At 41.9% G+C, this 26,887-nt stretch overlaps 1 protein-coding gene across 1 annotated transcript in view; it reads right to left on the reverse strand.

The window, feature by feature from the left end:
* Positions 1–26,887, reverse strand: part of PTPRS (protein tyrosine phosphatase receptor type S) — a 301,225-nt gene that overhangs the window by 58,590 nt on the left and 215,748 nt on the right. The window contains exons 14-22 of the mRNA XM_070744606.1: positions 23,576–24,166; positions 22,715–22,812; positions 19,128–19,390; positions 17,384–17,477; positions 16,237–16,452; positions 14,263–14,420; positions 13,402–13,413; positions 12,689–12,801; positions 7,099–7,146 (exon numbers count right to left, since the gene is read on the reverse strand). Of these exons, the coding sequence (XP_070600707.1) occupies positions 7,099–7,146; positions 12,689–12,801; positions 13,402–13,413; positions 14,263–14,420; positions 16,237–16,452; positions 17,384–17,477; positions 19,128–19,390; positions 22,715–22,812; positions 23,576–24,166 (1,593 nt within the window). The remainder of the gene's footprint in view (positions 1–7,098; positions 7,147–12,688; positions 12,802–13,401; positions 13,414–14,262; positions 14,421–16,236; positions 16,453–17,383; positions 17,478–19,127; positions 19,391–22,714; positions 22,813–23,575; positions 24,167–26,887) is intronic.

Raw genomic sequence — 26,887 nt, forward strand, 5'->3', positions numbered from 1 at the left:
TCCTCTTTTTGAACAAGTTATATGAAGACAAATGAGAAGGCAGTCATTCTGGGGAAGGTGGAAGGATACCTAGCAGCCAGGTGCATGAACTCCATTACAGTAGCAACAGGGGAACCACTGGAAGATCTGATGGATCCAGGTAGGGGACAGACCTTCATGGGGGGGAAATCTGTCTTATCTATCCTTTAGTCTTTTATCGGACCAGAATATCTCCGGGACCGCCTTCTGCCACACGAATCCCAGCGACCGGTTAGGTCCCACAGAGTGGGCCTTCTCCGGATCCCGTCGACTAAACAATGTCGTCTGGCGGGACCCAGGGGAAGAGCCTTCTCTGTGGTGGCTCCGACCCTCTGGAACCAGCTCCCCCCAGAGATTAGGATTGCCCCCACCCTCCTTGCCTTTCGGAAACTCCTTAAAACCCACCTCTGCCGTCAGGCATGGGGGAATTGAAACATCTCCCCCTTGCCCATGTAGTTTCTGTGTATGATCCGACTGTGTGCTTGTTTTTTATATATTGGGGTTTCTTTTGGATTTTTTAACCTAAAACTTTAATTTAGATTGCTAAATATTAGATTTGTTACTATGTATTGTTTTTACCATTGTTGTGAGCCGCCCTGAGTCTACGGAGAGGGGCGGCATATAAATCCAATAAATCTAATCTAATCCTCCCTGAGCTTGGTGGTTTTATTGCAGACATTTCCTTACTCAGCTAGTTAATAATAATCATCATCATCATCATAGCAAAGTTGATGTTACTTAGTTGGGCAATGAAATATCTGCAAAAAAAGAGAAGAAAACCCAACCAGATTCATTGAGCATTGAGAACCACACATTTCAATCCTGAGCTACAAATATTTCCATCTCTTGGTCTCTGGGAGTCCTTGGTGCTCTCTGAGTTTGGTTCTTTGCTTGCAGATGTGGCTCAGGAGCACTGGTGACATTAGTTCAGTGGTGGGTTGCTGCCAATTCGGACCGGTTCTTTAGAACGAGTAGTGGAAATTTACCGCTGCTCACTGAAGCAGCAGCAATGACTGGCAGTCCATGCGCCCAAACTGATCCTCCGGTTGCCGTAACTTGCAAAAAGGCCCTTTTTGGGTCTTTTGTATTTGTATTTGTATTTATTAGATTTGTATGCTGCCCCTCTCCAAAGACTCCGGGCGGCTAACAACAGTATAAAAAGACAATGTAAACAAATCTAATATTAAAAATAATCTAAAAAACCCCCAATTTAAAGAACCAATCATACATACAAGCATACCATAAGCCTAGGGGGAAGGGAATATCTCAATTCCCCCATGCCTGACGACAGAGGTGGGTTTTAAGCAGCTTACGAAAGGCAAGGAGGGTGGGGGCAATTCTAATCTTTGGGGGGAGTTGGTTCCAGAGGGCCGGGGCCGCCACAGAGAAGGCTCTTCCCCTGGGTCCCGCCAAGCGACATTCTTTAGTTGACGGAACCCGGAGAAGATCCACTCTGTGGGACCTAGCTGGTCGCTGGGATTCGTGCGGCAGAAGACGGTCCCAGAGATATTCTGGTCTGGTGCCATGAAGGGCTTTATAGGTCATAACTAACACTTTGTGATTGTGATCGAAAACTGATTGGCAACCAATGCAGACTGCGAAGTGTTGGTGTGACATGGGCATATTTAGGGAAGCCCATGATTGCTCTCGCAGCTGCATTCTGCACGATCTGAAATTTCCGAACATTTTTCAAAGGTAGCCCCATGTAGAGAGGGTTACAGTAGTCGAGTTTTAGAACTAGTAGTGGAAATTTACCGCTGCTCACTGAAACAGCAGCAATGACTGGCAGTCAATGCGCCCAAAGTGATCCTCCGGTTGCCGTAACTTGCAAAAAGGCCCTTTTTGGGTCTTTTGAGCATTGTGAAAGGGGCGTGCATGTGAGTGAAGAGAGCGTGCATGCACAAAATGTCCCCTTATGTCACAATCAGAACAGGTAGGGAAGATAGGTGGAACCCACCGCTTCATTAGTTAGTTTGGTAATGAAACGCCCCTGCAAGAAACCCACCAAGGTCAGAATGCACCAAGGACTCCGCAGTTTAACCCAGAGCTACAAATAGGCTCTTCTGCCAAAACCTATCTATAAGAGGCAACACTGATTTGATGGCCCATAATCCATCAATTTGAACTTGAAGCCGTGTGTTTCACACTTGAAACAGTTCAGAACTAATAGATTTTGCAGGCAGGGCAACTTGGTTTTCCCCATCAGGTTTTCTGAATGTCTAACACTGCCCTCTTGCCTTTTCCCATGTACCTCTCTTCTATTCCTAACCTCATTTAACCCGTCCATCTTGTCACAACGATTCCTTCGCCTGCATCACAACAGCTTATAGTATTTTCTGAAACCACCTCCGTTGGCTTCTGAGCTCCTTATGTTTTCTTGTTCTTTTTCTTCCCACAACATTTGGTTCCATCGAAGCCTCTTGGCTCTTTGCAAATTCCAAACAAATTTCCAGCAACAAGCACGATTAGATAATTTCAATTAGTACTTTTATAGATTGGCCCCCCACTGGTACCTTCTCCTACAGTGCCTCAATGCCAGGAAAAGAAAAAAAACATCCAATTCCACTATTCTGCAAATCCAAGATACTCCTTGGAGGTTTTCCACTTCAACCCCCTGCCCAAGACACAAGTCCTTATACAGGTTATCCTTGACTTACAACCACTTGTTTAGTGATCACTTGAAGTTACGACAGGACTGAAAAAAAGTGGCTTATGATCATTTTCCACACACCTGTTGTAGCATCCCCACGATCAAAATTCAGGCGCTTGCCCACCAGCATGTATTTTTGAGGGTCGCAGCATCCTGGGGTCACGTGATCCCCTTTTGCGACCTCCTGACAAGCAAAGCAAAGGGCAAGCCAGATTCACGGAACGACTTAAAAACTGCAGTGATTCACTGAACAACAGTGGCAACTGAATGAACTGTTATAAGTCGAGGACTACCTGTATGTATGCATTAAGATTGTTACATAAGAAGGGAAATAATCTGTTCATCTACCCCCATCTCCTGCTCAGGGCAGGGATCAGGCAAAGGAGGTGTCCCATACAGATTTCCTATTGAAAAAATGCCTTCTCCATTCTCTGGGATTTAATGGATTTCACATTCTGATGGAAAGAAGGGCAGCCTTCAAATATATCCCGAGGCAGACTCCCACGCTCTAAAGCAAGCTCCCACATTTGACTTACAAATGCCACACAGCGCAACCTCAAGGAATCAACCGAGAGAAATGACTAGTAGCTTGCCAGCGTTTCATTAACTCGCGAGAGAGGTTGAGATCTTATTTCAGGAGCTGAACATTTTCTCCTCCTGGGAAAGGAGAGGGCAGAGGTCTAACACAGAGAGATGCACACAGACACACACAAACACACACTGCTCCTTTGGTTCCATGATTTTTTTTGTTGCTTGGGCCTATCCCAGAGAGTGCTTTGATATAACACTTCAATTACAGTTTCAATAACCCCGTTTTTATGACCCTGTAATCCAGTGGTTCTCAACCTGGGGGTCGGGACCTCTTTGGGGTGAAATGACCGTTTCATGGGGGTCGCCTAAGACCATGGGAAAGGACAAATTTCACACAGTGTTGCGAACTAAAGCTTCTATTCTGGTAGCCTTGGAACTTATCTTTACAATCTGACCAATCAGGTGTTTACATTGGGGGTGTAAACCTGACCAATGCTGCCAATCATCTTAAAGCTTTGGTGGGAGAATTGGCACTAGACTTATGGTTGGAGGTTACCACAACATGAGGAACTGTATTAAGGGGTCGCAACATTAGAAAGGTTGAGAACCACTGCATGAAATTGCTTAATTTAACCAATACAAGGTGTACGTTCAATTTATATCAGGGGCCTCCTGGCAACTTTAAGACTTATGGACTTCGTCTTCCAGAATTCCTCAGCCGGTCAATCTTAAGACTTATGGAATTCTGAGGAATTCTAGGAATTGAAGTCCATAAGTCTTAAACTTGTTAAGTTTAGAAAACCCTGCTCTATATAAAACATTTTCAGAAGTAGTAGACTAAGTGTTGGGAAGGGGAATTTAATTCATCCTCCAATAATTTCAGACCTATGCATCAATGGTATACATAAAATTAGCTGGAATGGGGGTGGGAGAATAGTAAAAGCACTTTTCATTCATTCAAGCCACCCAGTCTTATGGATTTAGAAAACAAAACTTCGTGGGGTTCCTAGTGCTTTCTGAGCTTGGTTGTTTTCTTGGGAATATTTTATTACCCAACCAAGTAACATCCCACTGCATATAAACAGAAAGCCAACCTTACTCCCTTCTGGCACTGATGATGTTACCTAGTTGGATAATGTAACGTCTGTCAGAAAAACAACCAAGCTCAGAGAGCTCCGGGGAACACTACCCTGAGCTATAAATATTCTCTTCTATTGGAAATGCAATTTTGACTATGATTTCATGAGATGATCCTAGGAGACCTTTTCCAATTTCTATTGCCTTTCTCCAAAGAAATATTTACAATGTAGGGATATAACAATACTGATCGACCTTACAAGATTATATGCCAAACTTGCCTTTAAGCTAGATCAGGCAGACAATTGATAAAAGCGAGATATTTTTTCTTTCATATAATCTATATTAGAGATGCCTTATTTTTTAAAAACATCCCCATATTAAATAAAAGCCAGGAAGCTTTTGTTTTAGATAGACAGGCAAAGTTATTAGATTAGGGAGAAGCTTTCTAAACAGAGCTAGTTCGGTTGTTTTTATTTATGTATAAATATAAATTTCTCTTCCATGATGGATAATATACAAATCAGGTCCCTAATATATCATAGAAATATCAAATACGATGCTGCCACAAGAAAGCAATTTGCTGCAAAGCCTATCTAGCAAAGTGAAATAGAACAAATATTGTTCTATTCCTTTTCCTTGATAAAAGCCTCTCTTGATATGAGTTTTCTGTTTGGAAAATTTCTTTTAAAAACATGTTTATGTACAAAGAGGCCTATATTACTTTTATGTAGAATAATGCATGAGCAGAAAAGGCCTCTCTCCCAGCCCATTCCCTCTAATTCCATCACTGCCTAGGGAGAATAAGATCTTCCGACATCTTTATTCTTTGGCGTCCTACAGATAAAACCCCAGGAGCTCACAGGGAAACCTCTGTACCATTTCCATTATTTTTGCAAACTTGTGAAAAGCACAAAAAGTCTTAAGTAACTGCCAATGTTGATTTTGTCTTTTCCGGTTACAAAGTGAGAAAGATACCACCATTGGGTGTTTGACAGCGATACCAATCCTGAAAACCTCCTGGCTTTGTGGCTATAATCTATTTTCCATCATTTATCCAGCCATCCCAAAAGTGATAGGTGGGTCAAGGTCTCCTTTTCAGGGTAGGCCTTCTCAACTCATGTCAAGAACTTCTGTTGCCCATCGAGTCCTGAATAGACCACATGGCTGGAGATCTGGGCTCTCACTTGTGAAGATGATAACAACACTTCAAAATAACTGTGTGCACTGATGGTGTTACCTAGTTTGGGTCTGCAGGAAAACAACTCGGTTCAGAGAGCACCAACAGTCCTCGCCCTCCTCCTCCTCCTCTCTGCAAACTCCACTTCTGGCACTGATGATGTTGCCTAGTTTGGGTAATGAAACGTCTGCAAGGAAACCACCAAGCTCAGAGAACACCAAGGAGCCCCAAATCCCCCTTCTCTCCACAAACTCTACTCCCTTAGCACTGATGGTGTTGCCTAGTTTGGGTAATGAAACGTCTGCAAGGGGGAAAAAAAACCCCAACCAAGCTCCAACTCCCAGAATTCCTCACTGGCCAACATGGTGATTGTGAAAATTTTGTGAATAGAAATTTACATTCTGGGAGAGCAGAGAGAGATTCCTTTATTTTATTTTATTTATTTATTTATTGAATGTTTAGAGCTGCCTACTTCCATGCAAGACTTTGATGAAGGATGCCCCAAGACTGAACTGCAACTGCATGGCACAGGCAACAAACTGGCATCATAATTCTCCGGAACCCATCCACCTATCCTTATACTATATCTAATACTATGTCTTCATCCTTGCCTTTTTCCAGCAGTGGAAATCCCTACAGATCAATACAAATTCAGAGAATTCTATCATTCCTTTTCTTTTCTTTTTCAGGTGAAGGGTATCTAGGAAGGGCTGCATAATTATACAAGTTAATCCTTCTAATTGAGTTTTGAACTAACTTGTTTGCTGGCTTTGCAGAATACGTGGAACCATAAACAGCCTAAATTTTATATTTACCGACAAAGAAATAAAGGGAGATTAGTATAGATCTATTTCAAACTTTTTAGCTCTCGTCAGCTAGCCATAATCCCTTCCTGGAAGCAGTATGCTCCGTCCCATATTTTGGGTAGACCAGGTTGCCCTGATTAAAAAAACACGTCATAAACAGGCTGGCTTTGCAGAACTTGCTAAAACACACACACACACATACACACACAACTCCCCCCACACCCCCAAAATAAAACAAAACCTAACCAAGATTAACATTAGACATGTTTTACAGTGTGTGAGTGCCACTACTGCCATTAACAGTCCTGGTAAAGAGTGTTGTGTAAACATAACCAGTGTGTATGAAATAAGTAGGGAAGGGAAGGCTAGCAAGTAGGTGTGGCTTCCAGAATTAAAATCTAGCATGCGATAAAAGATGAAACTACTAGTTTCCTAGCAGTTCCAGCCCTGAGCTACTTTATAAAAAGAAAGTATTACTCTATCGATGTTCTTCTAATCGTATGAGCCCGGATTTAATAGTATTTTAATAGACATATATAAGCACACACCAAGATTCAGACACAAATCTGGCTCTGGTTGTTTTGCAAAAGGCCTTTTGGCTTGAAAACTGTAAAACTGGAAGCACAATTAGACAAAACAAATGGCGCAAGACGCAGACAGGGAATCGCAGAAGGCACAGAGGCGCGGAGAAGGAAAGAAAGAAAGGGAGAGGAAAAAAAACAAAAATGCCAGGGCAGGAACAGCAACAGAAGATAAGCCAAATTTTTCAGAGGGAGGATGGAAAAGGAATGTGCAACCAATGAAACAGAGAGGAACGAAAACACACAGGAACTAACTTTCAAGGTCAAGCTCAGGGTCACTGAGAGGACTGCTGAGGCCAGAATCTGCAGAAAACAGTAAAACAAAAAGAAAAACAAAAAATATATATACACTTTTATAAAAGAAATGCTACTCAACCAAGAAAAAAAAATAACCAAAACCAACAACAGTAACAAAAAAAGGCAACACAAAATTTAAGAGGAAATGAAAGGATCCTTTTTCTTTTCTTTTCTCTGGGAATAGGACCGGCATGTGGGAAATGTTTTTTCCTTGTTTTCTTTGAGGCTGATGTTTTATGTGCTTGATGCATTCCTAGCCGCAATGGTATCAGGTCTTTTTAATAAACATGAGGTTTGTATTTATATCTGGTTATTAAAACAAGAGAGACATTGAGCAAACAACCTTGGAAGGCACTTTCCCCATCCTTTCTCACCTACCTCCCCCACAACAGTCAGAATGTGCTGAGGTGTTAATTTTTTTTCACTTTTAAAATAGATTTGCTTTAGAAAAGTATGCTTCTCTGAGACAGAGAAGCTGATGGAGTATCCTTATTTTCATAGATGAATATTCTGCACAAATACAGACAAAAATATATGTATGTATATACACACACACACATATATATACACACACAGTATACCACAAATGTATGCAAGTGAGAAGTATGTATGTAAAAAAAAGCCCAGATTCTCACAGAATAACTGAAAACAAAGACAAAGCCAATAGAAAGGTTATGCAAATATTTACTGAAAACATCACAAACAATTGGAAGAAACGTAAATGAAACATACAAATAAAAATGGTGGATTCTCTTGTGGCTCCAGGGCTAGCACTAAGTTGCAACACCATTTTCATTTGGAAGAAAATATGTTCCAGTTACTTTGATGGAATTTCAACGGATGCATATAGGATTGTATTGTAACAGTTCTAAGTTTTAAGATCATGCAAGATGCTACCACTTTTCCTAATTTAAAATAAATAAAATAAATACTTGTCTTCTCACTGTTATTCCAAAGTTTCTAGATTTATCCTCTCTCTTAACATCCCAAAAGATCTTTATTGTGCAGTCACTTTGCTTTGTTATGAAAATTCCTGCTGTTTTATTTATTCTTATTTATTGCTAAAGCTTGACTTTCTCCCTGCATTAGCATCCAAGGTGGCTAAAGAAATTCAGAATATAAAACAAGCGAATCAATATCATTAAAATAAACCTGAGAGGGTTAACATCTGAGAATTTCATTTGCTAATACCCCAACTTGCTTCAATCTTCTCACCCAAATCAAAAACACACTTTTAAAGGTAGTGTTTGGGAATGCTCATCAGGACACTGTGTGTAACAATCACAATCAAAAACTGCCCCCATAACAACACAGGCTTCCTTCCAAACCTCTGCATCACTTCTTTTTTTCCCTCCAGTCTTGAAATTTAGACTGCAAAATTCAGAGCGTGAAACAATTTTCTTTAGTTTGAGCTACACAAGTGAGTGGCTTCTCCTGCTCCCCCCCCCCAAAAAAAGCTGGGCTATTTTTTTTTAACACAGAGAGAGAGGATACATATAGGTAGTTCTTGACTTACAACCGTTCATTTTGCAAATGTCCGAAGGCAGTGAATAAAGTGAGTTACAACTATTTCTTGCAAATAAGATCGTTGCAGCACCCCTGCGGTTATGTGATCAAGATTTTTGACATTTGGCAACCAGCAAAGTATTTATAACTGGTTGCAGGATTCTAGGATCATGTCATCACCGTTTATGGCCTTCCCAGCCAGCTTCTGACAAGCAACGTTGATGGGGGAAAGACAGCATCACTTAACAACTACAATGATTCATTTAACAACTGTGGCAAAAACAAAAGGTTGTAAAATCAACTGCAACTCACTTAACCACCACTTCGCATAGCAATGGAAAACCTGCCATAGTGGTGAATATCTCTAGCTCGGGTGTAGGGTGAGGATTCTTCCTCTGAGCTTGTGAATTGGTTTCCGAACATTTCATTACCGGGCTAGGAATCATCTTCAGTGGAGTTTAGGGGATGTCTGTGTTGGTGTTCTTCTTCTTAGAAGGTCTTTGAGTGGTCAGTGGGTCTTGTGATGGGTAGGCCACGCCAAGGGGAGATGCTGGAGGGTTGGTGCTGGCTGGCTGGCTCTGAGGGCGATTTGGATTCTGGGGTTTTGTAGGCTGGTTGTAGATCAATGTGTTGATGGACTTGCTTGTGGAGTGAGCTCGCGAGCGTGGTGGGGAAGAGGGGTGTAGCGTGGCCGATTGTTTTGGTGTTGCTCCAACAGAACTGGTGCTCTTTGGTGTCGGTGTGAGTAGAGATTAAGGATTTGGGATCATAGCTTATGGAAATTCTGATGCCAATTGTGGTAATAAGTCAAGAACTACCTGTGCCTCCCTTTCACCTAGCGAGATAGGCTCTCAGGGGAAAATACCAAACTGATCTCCCCCCCCCCCCCCCGCCTGATTCAAGTAATATATTGGGAGAAAATGTGTTCAATTTTCCTGAACCCTACTGTAAGTTTCGAATGGTTTCTCTCTACCTCCAGAGAGGTGATAAAAAGGATAAAGCAGAGATAAAATAGTTTGGAGATAATTTAACACCTTGACCAAGAGGGTGCCATGGATGATCACCAGATCCCAGAGACCGCCACTTAACAATCTTCAGAAGATTCCACCCAAAGAGGTAAAATTAGGGGTTTTAAGCATTTGGACTTAAGGTCCAGTTATAAGATTTGCAGCAGCAAAAAAAAAGCATCTGTTCACAAACCGAGTCTCAGTTTGCTTTGTATCAAATTTATTAAATGATATTTAGTTCAGATTAAAAAAGATTTAGTCCCCCAAATGACATTTTTGTAATGTTAAAATGACGTTATTCTTTACTCCAGATTATTCTAATCTTGCTGTAAAGAAAGTGGAATTGTCCTTTGCAAACATTAACTTATTTATGGTGCTTCGTCTCCAGATATTTTAAGCACTGGATTTTAAGTTCTGCCATAGAAAAAGAGGAACCTTTGCCTTCCTCCTGGCATCTGAGTTTTAGCCAAACTCTGCTTAAATACTTGTGAATATCTGTTTGCCACCCAAAGCGCATAAAACAAAGCAAATGGACTAACCTACTGCTGAGCTATTGCATTTCGCTATCACTCTGGATAATCAAAACCAAAAATGAATCATCTTCCATGATAGCCCCAGACCAACATCCTTTTGTTTAAATTCCTAATCTAGAAACGTCCATTAAAAAAATAGAAGGGGCGGGGAAGGGAGGGAGAAACAAAGAAAGAAGAGAGTTTAGTGTGAAACTCCATTTTACACTGGCAGTGGGGTATTCAGGAAGGCAGAGTTTTGCAACGAGTGGCTGTGGAATAATTTCCCCTCCGAGAGGGATAGATCAGCTGCAAAAGAGATGCTCTTGCAGTGTTTGCGGTCTTGGGAGGACAAAGGAGCTCAGTCAGGCTGGGGAGTGGAAAAGCAAAACAAAGGGAATTGTCTGCATCCTCATTGGGCACCAGCTGGATGAGCTGCTGTCTCAGGCTGCCAGGAGCCAAAAATAAAAGCAGTTTGGGAAAGAATGCAAGGTTCTGAGAAAGGATCTGGTAATACCTGGACTGCAGTGGGACAATGGCTTTGCTGACTGAGGTTATGCCACGTTGCGCTTTATCATCTAACCATAAACCTCTAACATTGCCTTGGCTTGAATTTTCACTTATGGGGAAGGAAGGAAGGAACGAAGGAAGGAAGGAAGTAGGTAGGTAGAGAAGGAAGAAAACATAGAAAAAAGAGGGAGGGAAGAAGGAAGGAAACAGAAGAAAGGGAGGGAGGAAGGAAGGAAGGAAGAGATAGATGCAAGGAAAGAACAAAGGAAGGATACATAGACAGAAGAAAGTGGGAAGGATGGAAGATGGAATAAAATAGAAAAAAGGAGAGAGAGGGAAGGAAGCAAACATAGAAAAAAGAGGGAGGGAAGATGGAAAGAAACAGAAGAAAGGGAGGGAGAAAGAAAGGAAGGAAGGAAAAGAAAGATGCGAGGAAAGAACAAAGGAAGGGGAAAAAAGAAACTGAGAAAGATGGAAGATGGAATAAAATAGAAAAAAGGAGAGCGAGTGAGTGAGTGAGTGAGGAGGAAGGAAGGAAGGAAGGAAGGAAGGAAGGAAGGAAGGAAGGAAGGAAGGAAGGAAGGAAGATGCTTCCTTTGCAAAGGGGGAAGGCATGGTCACAAAACAGGAGGCAGCTTTGTTTTAAAACCAGAACCAATCACTGTGCTCCAAAAATAAGACGAGAACACTTGGGTTATTTTGCAGTTCTAAGACAAAATAGCAACTGCATCGGCTGAATAAGGCAAAGCTGGATTCTCTCGTCTCCTTCCTTCAATAGAATCCAGGGGAGCCTATTCCATCCATGCAATCCAGTCATCTTTCTCTTTCCTAGTCCCTGCCCTAAACTATTTGTGCCTGGAACTACACTGCCCGTCTTCTTCCAAAACACCTGCCCACACACTATTACTTGCGACCAGCTGTTTGGGTGGAAATATCCTGGACAACACATTTATTTTATGCCGGTGTGCAAAGAAGCAGTTCCTCTTCCCTCAATGCAAAAGTGGAAATGCTGCTTCTCCCATGATGTCCACAGCTGTTTGGTGAAATGTTATGCAGATCATCCTCGACTTACAACCATTCATTTAGTGACCATAGTTATACTGGCACAGGGAAAAGTGACTCTTAACTGTTTTTCACACAGTTGCAACGTCCCCGTGGTCACACGATCAAAATTTGGCCACGGCATGTATGTTGGATAGTTACAGCATCCTGGGGTTATGTGATCACCATCTGTGACCTTCTCAACTGGTTTCCGGGGATGCAGGATTTGCTTAATGACCATATGATTCACTTAATAACTGCAGTGATTCCCTTAACAACTGTAGCCAAAAAAAGGTTGTAAAATTGGAGTAAAACTCACTTAACTATTGCCTTGCTTAGCAACTGAAATTTTGGATTCAATTGTGGTTGTAAATCGAGGACCACCTTTGGCGAACAAATATTATAAGAAGCATCCCCCCTTTTTCCTGACATAACTGTGTGCAAGTAAGAAAGCTTCTTATAAAACCCTTTCTAGCTGCAGGATTTGTTTTTTTAAGACTACTTGGGTTAAAAATGAGTTAAACACTTTTTTTAAGAGAGCCACTGTTTTAAATCAATTGAAACGGAACATTGTTTTAAATCAATTTATTAGTTAATCACCTAAGCTCTTTCTCTGCTAAGCAAAGCTAAATTCTCTCTATTCCACTGGGCAAAGTCACAAAAAAACGTGCGGATTTCACCACCTCGTCTAATTTATTCAGCACAAAGAGAGTAATGATGAATTATGACGGTCCATTTGCCCACCAAAAGCCTCATCCAGCTATTCCAGATTTTTTTCAAACCCATCTTGAATAAAACGGACTGAGATTTTGCCTGTTAGTCGTCTGGTTTACGTAAAGCGCACGCCATCTTGAAACCGAATTATACCACCGATATCTCACTGGATATACAATTACACATGCGTGTGTCTTTGCAAACAGAACTTCACCAGGGCATGAAGTGGTGTCAGAGGGAGGGTGGCGTGAATCTGGTTACCTGGCGTCTGGAAGTTGATGCGCCTCATCTCCACAGGGTCTTTGGGGTGGTGAGGGGTAATCTCAGCATTATTCAGTAAGCACTTGATCCGGGGCTCGGAGTCTTTGCGTTTGCTGGAGGGAGAAAACAGGAGGAGGCAGGAAGGAAGGAGGTGGATCAAGAGAAGGGGCTCAAGCCGCCCCAAATCCTCAGAGAGGGGTGGCATATAAATCCGGTTAATAAAATAAATAAGTAAATCAAGTCCAGCACACAGCTGGAACCTGCAGGGTTTAAGCGGGCAAACGATGCTCGACCTTTTTTGTATGAATAACCATTGGATGTCTGGTAGCAGGGGGAATGATATATTAAAACTAAAAACTGCAGTGAGCACCGGAAAATTAAGTCTTTTCAGTACAGATAGTCCTCAATTTAACACTGTAATAGAGGCATAAAACGGGTGAACCACGTAAATCTGGAAGCCACAAGGTTAAGCTCTGTAATACAGATGAGAAGGAGTGCTATCAGCTACCTCAGGCCTCCTTCTGGCAGTTATCTTTATTAATCTTTAATTGTCTTTTGCCTATTTCAGAATTAAAATTAGTTTGTAATTGTACTGCCGGTGATAGGCCAGTAAGCAAAAAGCTGTCTCTTCCACTTTATTTTCTCCTGTTTTCAGAGGTATTCAACTGTATCAAAAGACAGTAAGCATTTAAACAAAGCAAAAACCCTCTTACCTGTCTGGCTTGCTGTCCAGGGATGCGCAAAAAGGGTGTGAGGGGGGAAAAAAAGGACATAATATGAGACAGTAGCTGGGAAATTCTCGGTTAAACCTACAAATAGCTCAGGAATCGTCCCAGTTCAAAGCTGATGATCGCTTTTGGAAGTTCAACCTCCTAGGTATATTTCTGATTGACAGCTATTGTCCTACACGAGATGTCTTCCAGATGTTTGGGGTTAGAGCTCTCTCCTGCTCCCCCCCCAACCCCCTTAGCACACCAAGTTGGGAAAGTCTAAGCTTAGAGTAAGGGTTGCATATTTTGCTGATAGTGAAAATGAAGGGAACCTAGGATAGATGTATTATATATACACCGGTATGTATATATGTATTTTAAAAGTTATTTATAAATAACTTAAAATGGCAGACATACCAAATATGCCTTCCTACTCCTATTCCCCCCAACAACAACCCTGTGAGGTGGACTGGACTGAATGAGGAATATGGCCAAATCACCCAGACGGATTTGATGTCTAAGACGGGAGTAGAACTCAACGTCTCCTGGTGATTGGCCCAAAGTCACCCAGCTGGCCTTCACGGCTAAGGCTGAACTAGAACTCAATGTCTCCTGGTAATTGGCCCAAAGTCACCCAGCTGGCTTTCATGGCTAAGGCTGAACTAGAACCCAATGTCTCCTGGTGATTGGCCAGTGCCTTAATCATTTAACTGAACTGGGTCTTGTCGGGGTCAGATTATCTTGCCCCAGGAGACACAGTCCTTCATGGGGGGAAAAAACTGCTTTAAAAAGAAAAAAAGAAATAGCCCACTAGCCCTTGGAAGAGGATCCTCACAAACCAAAGAAATGGACACCCCCACTTACTTCTTGTACAGGAGGATTGCAATAACAATGCAGATAATAAAGACTACAGCTAAAACTGGTCCAATCACCCAGATCAGCCCCTCCTCTCCTTCAATCTTGGGCTGGGGATCAGAGCTGTCCATTTGGATGGGATCAGAGAAGGGACTGGCAGCGAACACCTGAAACAGATATTTATTTATTTTATTTATTTATTTATTAGATTTGTATGCTGCCCCTCTCCGAAGACTCAGGGCGGCTAACAACAATAAAGAAAACAATGTAACAAATCTAATATTTAAAAATAATCTAAAAAATCCCAATTTAAGAGACCAATCATACAAACAAGATATCAAGGACAACAAGTGTGAAAAGCAGAGGTGGGGAACTATGGCTCATTTATGAATGAATTCCTGACCATAGATGACTCAGGAATTCTGGGAGTTGAAGTCCACAAGTCATAAAAGAACTGCAGTTCCCCACCCCTGCTGTAAAGGAGGATCCGCACTGGGTGCAGTGGTTAGAGTGCAGAACTGCAGGCTACTTCTGCTTAGTGCCGGCTGCCTGCAGTTTGGCAGTTCGGATCTCACCAGGCTCAAGGTTGACTCAGCCTTCCATCCTTCCGAGGTGAGTCAAATGAGGACCCAAAGTTGTTGGGGGCAATATGCAGACTGTGTAAACTGTTTAGAGAGGGCCGGAAAGCATTGTGAAGTGGTATATAAATGCTATTGCTATGGCTATTTCCCTTTGTCTTCTCATTAGGGAAAGATAGAAAAGGGATAAAAACAAAGATTTGAAACCAACAGTTCTGGCTCAGATCAGCAAACGTGAGTGAAAACCCACATCAAAAACTTTAATCTGGCATTATAGCAGAGGTATAGAATGCAGGTACTCCTCGACTTACAACAGTTCATTTAGTGACTGTTCAAAGTTACAACGGCACTGAAAAAAGTGACTTGGGACCAGTTTTCATTCTTACGACCATTGTAGCATCCCCATGGACACGTGATTGATCAGATGCTTGGCAATTGACTCATATTTACGACAGTTGTGGTATCCTGGGGTGACATGATCCCCTTTTGTGACCTTCTGACAAACAAGAGTCAAGGGGGAACCCAGATTCACATAACAACAGTTTGACTAATTTAGCAACTATAGCGAATCACTTAACAATTGTTGCAAGAAAGATCGTAAAATGGGGCAAACTCTCTTAACAAATATTTCATTTAGCAACATGAATTTAGGGCTTATGATTGTGAACATAAATCGAGGGCTACCTGCACCTGGTTTAAATTAATCACTTGAGGTTCTCGACATAACATTTCAGATGCAGCAAACATTTCCTGGGGCCAGTTCACCCCTGAACTGGTGAGTTTTGCACACACTTGTTGGTTATTAAACTAACCCATTTCTGAGTTTGCATATAATTAGACAAAACAGCTAGGCCTGTGCAAAGTGCTAAGCAAAAAGGAAAAAAATAAACCCCAAACCACAAGGTTAATGTTAAATAAATCTAGCCTGCTGAGTAAATACAGCTTCTACATTTTTAATTGACCTGCCTGAATGAGTGGTGTGATCTCAGTAGGTAGGACAGCCGCATTCAAATTTAATTTAGCCTTTTATGTTCTTGCTCTATTATTGCAATGTTGGAGAAATTTCAATGCACGTCATTTTTATTTTTGTACTTTATGCTGCTTATTACTTTTCTACGCTTGGGCTTTACGGATATTGACTTTGAATGCTTTGTAAGATATTCATGGTAAGAAATCATATCATCTTATCGCTTTCCGCTGTCCCTCAAAAATATTTTTGGCTGTTTTTATTTGCGGCACGGCAAATTAATATCATTCAGACAAAAGTGATAAAAACAGAGAAGGGGACCCATCACAGCGAGAAGCTTGTTTGCTTCTGATCTCCATTGAAAGGAGATCTATCTTAATCCACTCAGGCTCTTAAAGAAGCCCTAAGAATTAGTGGGTAAATGCAAAGGGAACTCACAGCTTCATTGGTCTGCAGAACGGCCAAAACGAAAACAACGTATTTCTGCCCGGCCTCCAGGGCTTTATTTTCAAAGTTGTCGTAGCGTTTCATATCCCCAAGGATGAAGAAAGGGGGCAGGATGTGGAAACGGGCTGCGATGTACGCTTTGTGGGGGTCCAGCTGGCGGGAATGGCGGAGGCTTCTCCGTTGCAACCTTGAGATCTGCTGAATTAGCTGGAAAAGGAGAAAGACGATATGTAGGTGAGCGGAGATGAATAAGGATTAATGAAATGAAATGAAAGCAGTCCTTGGATTACGACCATTCATTTAGCAAACCATTCAAACTTACAACAAGCAGTGAAAAAAAATGACTTACAACCAGTTACTGTGGATTTATCTACCACGTCTGCTGGAAGTTTGTTCCAAGGATCTACTACTCTTTCAGTAAAATAATATTTTCTCAAGATCAAAAGCAACATGAGAAAATATTATTTTACTGAAAGAGTAGTAGATCCTTGGAACAAACTTCCAGCAGACGTGGTTGGTAAATCCACAGTAACTGAATTTAAACATGCCTGGGATAAACATATATCCATCCTAAGATAAAATACAGAAAATAGTATAAGGGCAGACTAGATGGACCATGAGGTCTTTTTCTGCCGTCAGTCTTCTATGTTTCTATGTAACCAAACCTTGCACTTACAACCACCTCAGCCTCTCTAAGATCACCGGACAAAAATTTGGGACACTTGGCAACCAACATGTATTTATAATGGTTACAGCGTCCCAGGGGTTATATGATCATCATTTGTGACTTTCCCAGCCATCTTCTGACAAGCAAAGACACCAATGTTGATCACATAACCCCTGGTTCAGCCAACAAAGCTGAAGTCCACAAGTCTTAAAGTTGCCAAAGTTGGAGGCCCCTGACCTTGACAACTTTTCAACCCATTACAGTTCCAATAAAAGTTATGCCACCTAGCTCCCCATGGATTAGTTTGTTAATTAGAAGGCACTCTGTAGAGTTCATTGTCACATGCTTCCTCCCCCCCTCCACCGTGAAGATATATAACATCTACAGCATTCCCATGATCTACTAAGAAAATTACAAGTTCAAAACAAAATGAAATCTCTTAGGACTTTTTCGTGGCAAATCCTCACTTACCTCTTCTAAATCCATTTCTTCTGGACTACTGTATGAGTTTTGGAATTGGCCACTTTTAGTTTTCTTCAAGGGTAACACCACAATGTAATATGCTCTGATAATCAAAAGAAGAAATACAGGCCAGATAATAGATTAAAGGAAAGGGACAATGAAGGAGAAGAGCTAATCTGGATGGGAAATGTGATTAACGGAGGTAAGACCCAAAGCAGGAAATATATATTGAGCTGCCTCATCAACGGGGTAAAATAACTGTCTCCAAGCTCAGGGATCTAGCTTACAAAATACCCATTGGATTTCTGGTAAATCCTAGAAAGGTTTCCTCTGGCATTTTATTTTAATAAATAACACATTTTAGGTTGTTCAGGCAGCGAAATCAGAATGGGACAATTTGCCACAGCCAAAACGCCATGATCAGCTCGCCATGGAACAATTTATCGTGGGACAATTCAAATATTTCAGATAATTAAAACATTATGTCATTTTTGCCATTTATATTTCATTTGTTCCCTTCTTTTGCAGCCTTTCTTCCATGATTTTATTCCACCATTTTTTCAATATTATGTAACTCTCGCCCTGTGGTGAGTTGTCTTGTGGCAAGATGGCCATGGCAAGATGGCTGCAGCAAGAGGTGGGCTGCTGCCCGGACAGGGGGGAACGCAGTGGGGTAGTGAAAATGGAGCTCCACCCCAGAGCACCCAATTTGCACTGAAAGATGTTGAAAGAAAATGCATAAGCCCCGCCTACAGTGTAGTAGTAAGAATTTTGGTAGCCCTTCAATGCCTAGACCCCAACAAAACTGGCCCAGGTTGCAAAGATGATTAGATGCAGACAGTGATAATGTCTGGGTCTAGCTTAAAATGTGTCGTGGTTAGCTCTGGTCCAGCTCCTGCCCCAAGGAATGTGCAGGTGGATGTGGGGGAGACATCCACAGGCCGCAGGCCTGTTTTGCTCCCGATGGAATCTGCCGACGAAGCCTCCTCTGACCAAGGAAGTGTGAGTGACAGGGAAGAGGGGAGTTTGGCAGACAGACCAGGAGGAGATCAATCATCTGTATCATCCTTGGATTCTGAACAAGAATTAATGACACATCCACACATGCGTAGAGTGATGCATAGGAGACAACAACTGAAGGATTATTACAAGAGAAAATGAGGCCACCTGTGGTTGGGTGGGGCTCCAGTAATTGGGGCTGCTGCTATAAATAGCAGCGTGTGGGTTTGGCCATTGTGAAAGAGTATCTGATCGCAGTTCTTCAGGAATCGTGTGTTGCTGTTTTCTGGACTTTGTTTGTTGATTTTTTTCACGCCCTTGAAACCAAAGCAGAGCAACGTGTGTGCGTGAGTGTGTGTCTCACTTCCTTGGAAGAAGAAGAAAGTGAAGTTGACTGCTTAAGGGAAATTGTACAGACTACCCGGTTGTTTTGGGATGAGTGCTCTTTGCAATACAAAAAGAGTGCTTAGTTTATTTTGAATTTTGTGATAAAGAACATTGTCTTGAATTTTCAAACGTGTGTGTGTGTCTGCAATTTGTACCCTTGAATTTTTGGGAGGCTCCTACCAGAGAGCACGGCAGAACAAAAATGATTCTTTCTCTAGTTTATCACTGAATGGTTCATGGCTCATATGCTTTGGTGGCTTCCTGAACCTTGACCTGTTTCATATAGAAAGGTCAAATGCAAATGTTGAAAAGAAGAAATGTAAACTGTGTAGTCAGACTCAACAGGGTTCCTCCAGTGTATACGTACTGAACTGGGGGGTCTGAAGTCCTGACATCTGGCAGATTCACCACCACATTGCCATCAATTTCATGTCGGTAAGACACCTCTGGTTTTCTGTTCAGCATATTGGCTGCGGTGGACACCGCCACTTTCTGCTGAAGGTCTCCTTTCTCGCTTCTCTGGCCCACGAGGGAGAATCGGTAAGATGTGTGTGGCTTCAGGTTGGTGATGAGCTTCTTGGTGGCACTCCCACCCACTTCAATCTCTTGGCCGGTGTTCTCGTGCCGGATCTGAGAGAAATGGAGGAAGAGGACATGGAAGAAACATAATTGGGGCCATTTAAGAAACCCAAAAGAATCCTGCCAAACCAGACCAACAGTCACCTTCAACTTACAGGTCAGTGATGGTGAATCTTTTTCTGGTTGTGTGTCAAAAGTGTGTGTGTGCAAGCGCGATAACGCACATGTGTGCTGGCACCTACAATGCAATGCCTCCCACACACCCTCATGTGCCCCCCACTGCATATGCGCTCATTCCACACATGCACCATTTGCACATGCCCCCTGGCCCATTTTGGGCCTGGAACACCTCCTGCACCAAACTTTGCCACCATGAATGGTCTGCCGCCGCTCCTCCTCCTGCCAGCCTCATGTTCCGGGTAGGGAAACCCCAGCCCACTATTCCTGCCACCCTCACCCTCTCACGCTTGGCAGTGGCTGTTCTCATACTGCCATTTCCATGACGGCTGCAAGAACAGCAGGCTGGGGTTTATTTATTTATTTTATTTATTTATTAGATTTGTATGCTGCCCCTCTCCATAGACTCGGGGCGGCTAACAACAATAATAAAACAGCATATGACAAATCTAATATTAAAATAACTAAGAAACCCTTATTAAAAACCAAACATGCACACAAATATACCATGTATAACTTGTATAAGCCTGGGGGAGAGGAATATCCCAATTCCCCCATGCCTGATGACAGAGGTGGGTTTTAAGGAGCTTATGAAAGGCAAGGAGAGTGGGGGCAATTTTGATTTCTGGGGGGAGCTGGTTCCAGAGGGTTGGGGCCGCCACAGAGAAGGCTCTTCCCCTAGGTCCCACCTAATGACATTGTTTAGTCAACGGGACCCGGAGAAGGCCAACTCTGTGGGACCTAACTGGTCGCTGGGATTCGTGTGGCAGAAGGCGGTCTCGCAGTTATTCTGGTCCGATGCCATGAAAGGCTTTATAGGTCATAACCAACACTTTGAATTGTGACCGGAAACTGATCGGCAACCAATGCAGACTGCGGAGTGTTGGTGAAACATGGGCATACCTAGAGAAGCCCATGATTGCTCTCGCAGCTGCATTCTGCATGAAGTTTCCGAACACTTTTCAATGGTAGCCCCATGTAGAGAGCATTACAGTAGTCGAGCCTCGAGGTGATGAGGGCGTGAGTGACTGTGAGCAGTGACTCCCCATCCAAATAGGGCTGCAACTGGTGCACCAGGCGAACCTGTTTCCCTCCCTCCCCGCCAAAGGTGTGGCATGCACAGTGTCATCCATTCCTCTTCCAGATTTCCAGTGCACCAGCCAGCTACTCTTCTGGTTATTGGCATGTATGTGTGCGCAACAATCAGCTGGCCAAATGATCTTCTTGTTTCTAGCACTGCATGTGTGAAGGCCAGTTGATTGATGCGCTCGCATGTGCACCAGTAACCAGAAGACTAGCTGGTCGGTGCACCGGAAACCTGGAATAGGAATGGACAACACTGTGCCAGGTAACAGGCTCCGTGTGTCATTTTGGGCACACGTGCCATTAGGTTCACCATCACAGGTATAGGTAGTCCTGGTAGGCAGGAGAAGAAGCAACTGATGGAAACTAATCAAGGAGAGATCCAACCTAGAACTAAGGAGACATTTCCTGAGGACAATTCATCAGCGGACCAACTTGCCTCCAGAAGTGGTTGTTCAAAATTACAGGCACTGAAAAAGGTGACTGCTGACCATTTTACTCATCACTGTTATTATTATTTTATTATTATTTATTAGATTTGTATGTCGCCCCTCTCCGTAGACTTAGGGTGGCTCACAACACAATAAAACAGTTCATGACAAATCTAATAATTTACAATTTAAAATATTTTAAAAACCCCATTATTAAGCAGACATACATACAAACAAACATACCATACATAAATTGTATATGTCCGGGAGAGATATCTCAGTCCCCCCATGCTTGACGACAAAGGTGTTGCAGCCTCCCCAGGGTCACGTGATCAAAATCTGAACACTTGGCAACTGGTGTGTGTTTATGATGGTTGCAGTGGCCCAGGGTCATGTGGATCCTCTTTGGCGAACTTCTAACTAGTCAAGTCGTAAATTGGAGCAAATATCACAACAACTGTCTCATTTACCAACAGAACTGTTGGGTTCAATTTTGGTTTTAAGTTGAGGACTGCAGTATTTCCCACGCTAGTCAACTACAGGCGTCTAGGAACTCCACAAACAGGATCTGGACACACTGCACTGTTCTTTTTGTGTTCCACAGCAGCGTTTCATTATTTTCATTGACATTTTCGGGAAATCCTGCAAATCATTTATGCCTATTATGCCTAGTAGCCATTGAGAATGTCATCCTCTGTGGATTTTTTCCAGCTGTCCAAATCTTTTTGTCACTACAATGTTGCATAGCAGCAAATGCCCTAATTTAGCTAAACGGATTTCAATTAAGCAGGAAGAAGGTAATTTCTGGAGGGATAATTTGTTTGAAAATTATCTAGGTTGCTTCGGGAGAGGGCGCAGTTTTTCTCTTGAGACAGATTTTTGAGTAAAATACTGCATATCCAAAAATTTATTTTCAGTCAAAATTATTCAGTCGATGGTTTACTAAAAAATTTGTTCCAAATTAATAGATTTGATCAAACAACCTTTCAAAACAAGAGCGATGACAAAAGGAGGTTGCATGTCATGACATCCCAGCACAAATGGCACAAAAGGGGATCATTTTTTTTACAAGAGAGACAATTGAGGACCAGTATACTGCACGAGTCAAAAAGAGGGCGGGGAAAATATTTACTGACCCCTCACATCCTGGACACAAATTGTTTCAACTCCTACCCTCAAAACGTTGCTACAGAGCACTGCACACCAAGACAACTAGACACAAGAACAGTTTTTTTCCGAACGCCATCACTCTACTAAACAAATAATTCCCTCAACACTGTCAGACTGTCTACTAAATCTGCACTTCTATTCTACTAGTTTTTCTCATCATTCCTATCACCCATTTCCTCCCATGTTGACTGTATGACTGTAACTTGTTGCTTATATCCTAAGATTTTTATTAATATTGCTTCTTCATTGCTTATTTGACCCCTATGACAATCATTAAGCGTCGTACCACATGATTCTTGACAAATGTATATTTTATTTTATGTACGTTGAGAGCATATGCACCAAGACAAATTCCTTGTGTGTCCAATCACACTTGGCCAATAAAATTCTATTCTATTCTATTCTTCTATTCTATTTGGCTAGTGAACATCTGACCAAATTGCCTCTGCTGCATGAAAGATGCAGGATCCCCCTTTTCAAGGATTTCTAGTGGACACTGATATTAAACATTTACCTTGTATGAAATAGGGGAGTTGTAATTTTCAGGAAACTCCCAGCCAAGAAGGACTGATGTCTTCGTTACCATTTTCACTCTGAAGTTTTTGGGAAAAACTGTGGGGAAGAAAAACAGTCAGCGAAGAGCGGAGCAGGGTAGCTCGGAGTGAAAATGGCAGAATTTGGAATTTCATGAACAGAGATACGTTTTTTTTCTACACACTAGGTGCTACTACTGTCCCCCAAAGTTACCTCTGGCCATTTGTGCCTCACGAAAACTCTAATCCACACCCTGTTACATTACCACAAAATTAAAAAAATAAAAATCTCTTAAGATCCCAGGATCCTTACAGCATCCCAGTGCAATGGAAATCAACTACAAATTCTCCTGTTTGGCTGCTGAGGACAGAAGCTGTACGTACAATCATGCAACTTTGTTGTTTTAAAAATTGGTTTGTGTATTTTCTCCTTTCTCCAGGTTGCAAAATAATAATAATAATAATAATAATAATAATAATAATAATAATAATAATAATGAAAAAGAGATCAAAGAGAGGGAGGGGGGCAAAAGCTGAAGAAAAAACTCCGCCCACCTGTGATGGCAACTGCTCCGCCCAGCTGTCAATCAAGGGGCTGCCTGGACTGGACTTTAGCAGAAAAAAGGAAAAAAAGACTTACCTGCCAAAGGCAAAGGGAAGCCTCCTGCCTTGTTATGATTTAATTGTTTTAAAGCCTGCTTGTTTGTTTTTAACGGTACTCACACGCCCTCTTCAAGCCGGCGAGGAGTTTAGGACTACAGCTGTTTTTTGGTTTAGATTTGGCTTCTCTGCCTCCCAGGATTCAGAGAGAGACCCTTGGGGCAGAAACTGGCAAGTCCTACCTTGATCCAGAAGGACCGTCCGATACTGAACAGTCGGGCTGTACGGCCCAGGACCTTTACTGGTATGTGCTCGGATTTTAACATCGTAAGCGGTGTTGGGCTTGAGACCGTTCAGGATGTATGAGTTTTCTGGAGAGGGAGGGAGATCTTTCTCCTGGGGGTTTCCTGAAGAGATGGTCTCTCGGTAGGCTACAGTGTACTTGATGATGACACCATTCCTCTCGGCTAAAACAGGGGGCAGCCACTTGACCTGGACCGATCTGGAGGTGATGTTGCTCGCCTCGAGAATCTGAGGGTAACCCTTCGGCACATCTTCTGGGATGGTAATTTCTTGCAACGCTTCCTCCCCAAAGCCAGCCCGGCTCTTCACAGCCAGCTTGAAAACATACGTGGCACCTTTGTGGACATGGGTGGCGGTATATTTGTCCTCCTGGGTGGCAAATTCCAGAGTGGCCAGCGGGTCGACATCTCTGCGGCCGAATTGGAGGCGGTAACCCAGTACTTGGCTTTCTGCTTCCAGAGGGGGTTCCCATTTGACCAGGAGAGAGTTTTCATGGGTGGGATACACAGACAGGATCGGTTTCCCTGGGACTAGACAACAAAAGAAAATGGGTTTGTCAATAAGGTAAAAAACAGTATGGTCAAAAAAAGCAGTATTGTCAAAAAAAAATTATGCCAGAATAATCTTATTGCACTCTTTGACAAAGTGACTAGAGGAATGCTGTCAATATAATTTACTTGGACTTCAGTAAGGCATTTGATAAAGTAGAGCATAACCTATTACTAGATAAATTAGAAAAATGTGATTTTTAGACAACATCACCAGATGGATTTGTAACTGGCTGACCAACTGCATTCAACATATAGTGCTCAATGGAACTGCATCTACATGGAGGGAAGTATGCAATGGAGTACAACAAAGGACCAGTACTCTTCATCAGTAGACCTACTCTACTGGTTTTAGGACCAGTACTCTTCAACATTTTCATCTATGATTTGGATGAGGGGATAGATGAGGAACTCATCAAATTTGCAGATGATGCCAAACTGGCAGGAATAGCCAACACTCCAGAAGATAGGCTCAAGACACAGAAGGATCTTGACAGACTTGAACATTGGGTGCTATCTAACAAAATGAAATTCAAGGGTGAAAAAAGTAAGGTTCTACATTTAGGCACGAAAAACAAAATGCACAGGTACAGTATATGTGGTACTTTGCTCAACAGTAGTAACTGTGAGAGGATTCAAGGGTCCTACTGGACAATCACTTAAATATGAGCCAGCCATGTGTAGCAGCTGCCAAAAAAGTCAACATAGAGTAGGCTGCATAAGTATACAACAACATAGTTCTAGGCTGCATTAACAGAAGGGTAGAATGAAGAAGAAGTGTTAATACCACTTTATATTGTCTTGGTAAGACCACACTGCCTTCAAATAAAATACATGAATTGGAAAACATGCTTCCAAGATTCCTTCTGACTTTTTGTTGTCTGTCTGTCTTTCTTTCTTTACTTTTTCCTTTCCTTTCCTTTTTTTCCCCTTTTTGCAGTTTAACTTTTGAACTTTTAATTAAAACAAATGAGATTAATTGCTTTGTACTTAATAGTCTCCTGATTTCAAGGCTGAGTAACCCGCTTAGATTGTGACATAGACTCAATAGAGACAAAACACTGGAAATTTGGACTATTGATTGGTTTTATTTTTTAAATCTCTTCCCCCAGTAACTAGGGAAAGTCTTTTATTCAACACAAATGAATTAAAGAAATGCACAATTAGAAGAAATCAAGTTGAAGACTAGTGTAGAAATGAATCTTAATAATAAAACATGTTTTCTGTTTTAACTCCAGCCCAAATTAACAATGGTGCTCTCTGGAGAAGGCTGTAATACTGGGAAAAGTATAAGGAAAGAGAAGAGAAGGACCAGCACCTCTATAACTGTCTGGTTTGGTGCTGTAACCCAACAGGACCGACACAGACTTCAGATGAGAATCAGAACTGCAGAAAAAACAATTGCTGCCAACCTGCCTTCCATTGAGGACCTGTATACTGCACGAGTCAAAAAGAGGGCAGGGAAAATATTTACTGACCCCTCATATCCTGGACACGAACTGTTTCAACTCCTACCCTCAAAACGTCGCTACAGAGCACTGCACACCAAGACAACTAGACACAAGAACAGTTTTTTTCCCGAATGCCATGACTCTACTAAACAAATAATTCCCTCAACACTGTCAGACTTTCTACTAAATCTGCACTTCTATTCTAGTAGTTTTTCTCATCATCCCTTTCACCCATTTCCTCCCATGTTGACTGTATGACTGTAACTTGTTGCTTATATCCTAAGATTAAGATTATGTTAAAGGGTTAAATAAGGTTCAGGAGGGAAATGTTTTTAATAGGAAAGTGAACACAAGAACAAGGGGACACAATCTGAAGTTAGTTGGGGGAAAGATCAAAGGCAACATGAGAAAATATTATTTTACTGAAAGAGTAGTAGATCCTTGGAACAAACTTCCAGCAGACGTGGTTGGTAAATCCACAGTAACTGAATTTAAACATGCCTGGGATAAACATATATCCATCCTAAGATAAAATACAGGAAATAGTATAAGGGCAGACTAGATGGACCATGAGGTCTTCTTCTGCCGTCAGTCTTCTATGTTTCTGTTTCTATTTTTATTAATATTGCTTCTTCATTGCTTATTTGACCCCTATGACAATCATTAAGTGTTGTACCACATGATTATTGACAAATGTATATTTTATTTTATGTACGCTGAGAGCATCTGCACCAAGACAAATTCCTTGTGTGTCCAATCACACTTGGTCAATAAAAATTCTATTCTATTCTATTCTATCAAGGAAGATGAACTCCGAGTCCTGGGAGAGGGGCGGCATACAAATCCAATCAATCAATCAATCAATCAATCAATCAATCAACAAACAAACAAACAAACAAACAAACAAACAAATAATAAACTCAGTTTATATTAGTCATGGGTTTTTTCTTGCAAGACCTGAAGGGCCAGGTTGGGGACAGATCATCCTGGAGAAAATATCTACATGGTCGCTCAAAGTTGACACTGATTTGATGGCACACAACCAATCGAACAACTTAAAAATCTAGTTCTGCTGTTGGGAAATGTGGATGGAAAGAGAAGAAGACAACCAGCAACAAAGTGGGTGGGCTCATCCAGTTTGGGTTGCCACATTATTAAAAAAAGATGTTGCGACTCTGAAAAGAGTGCAGAGAAGAGCGATAAAGATTATTAGGAGGCCGGAGGCTAAAACATATGAAGGACGGTTGCAGGA

The sequence above is a fragment of the Erythrolamprus reginae genome, chromosome 1 (genome assembly GCF_031021105.1).
Source record: "Erythrolamprus reginae isolate rEryReg1 chromosome 1, rEryReg1.hap1, whole genome shotgun sequence".
Taxonomy (NCBI): domain Eukaryota; kingdom Metazoa; phylum Chordata; class Lepidosauria; order Squamata; family Dipsadidae; genus Erythrolamprus; species Erythrolamprus reginae.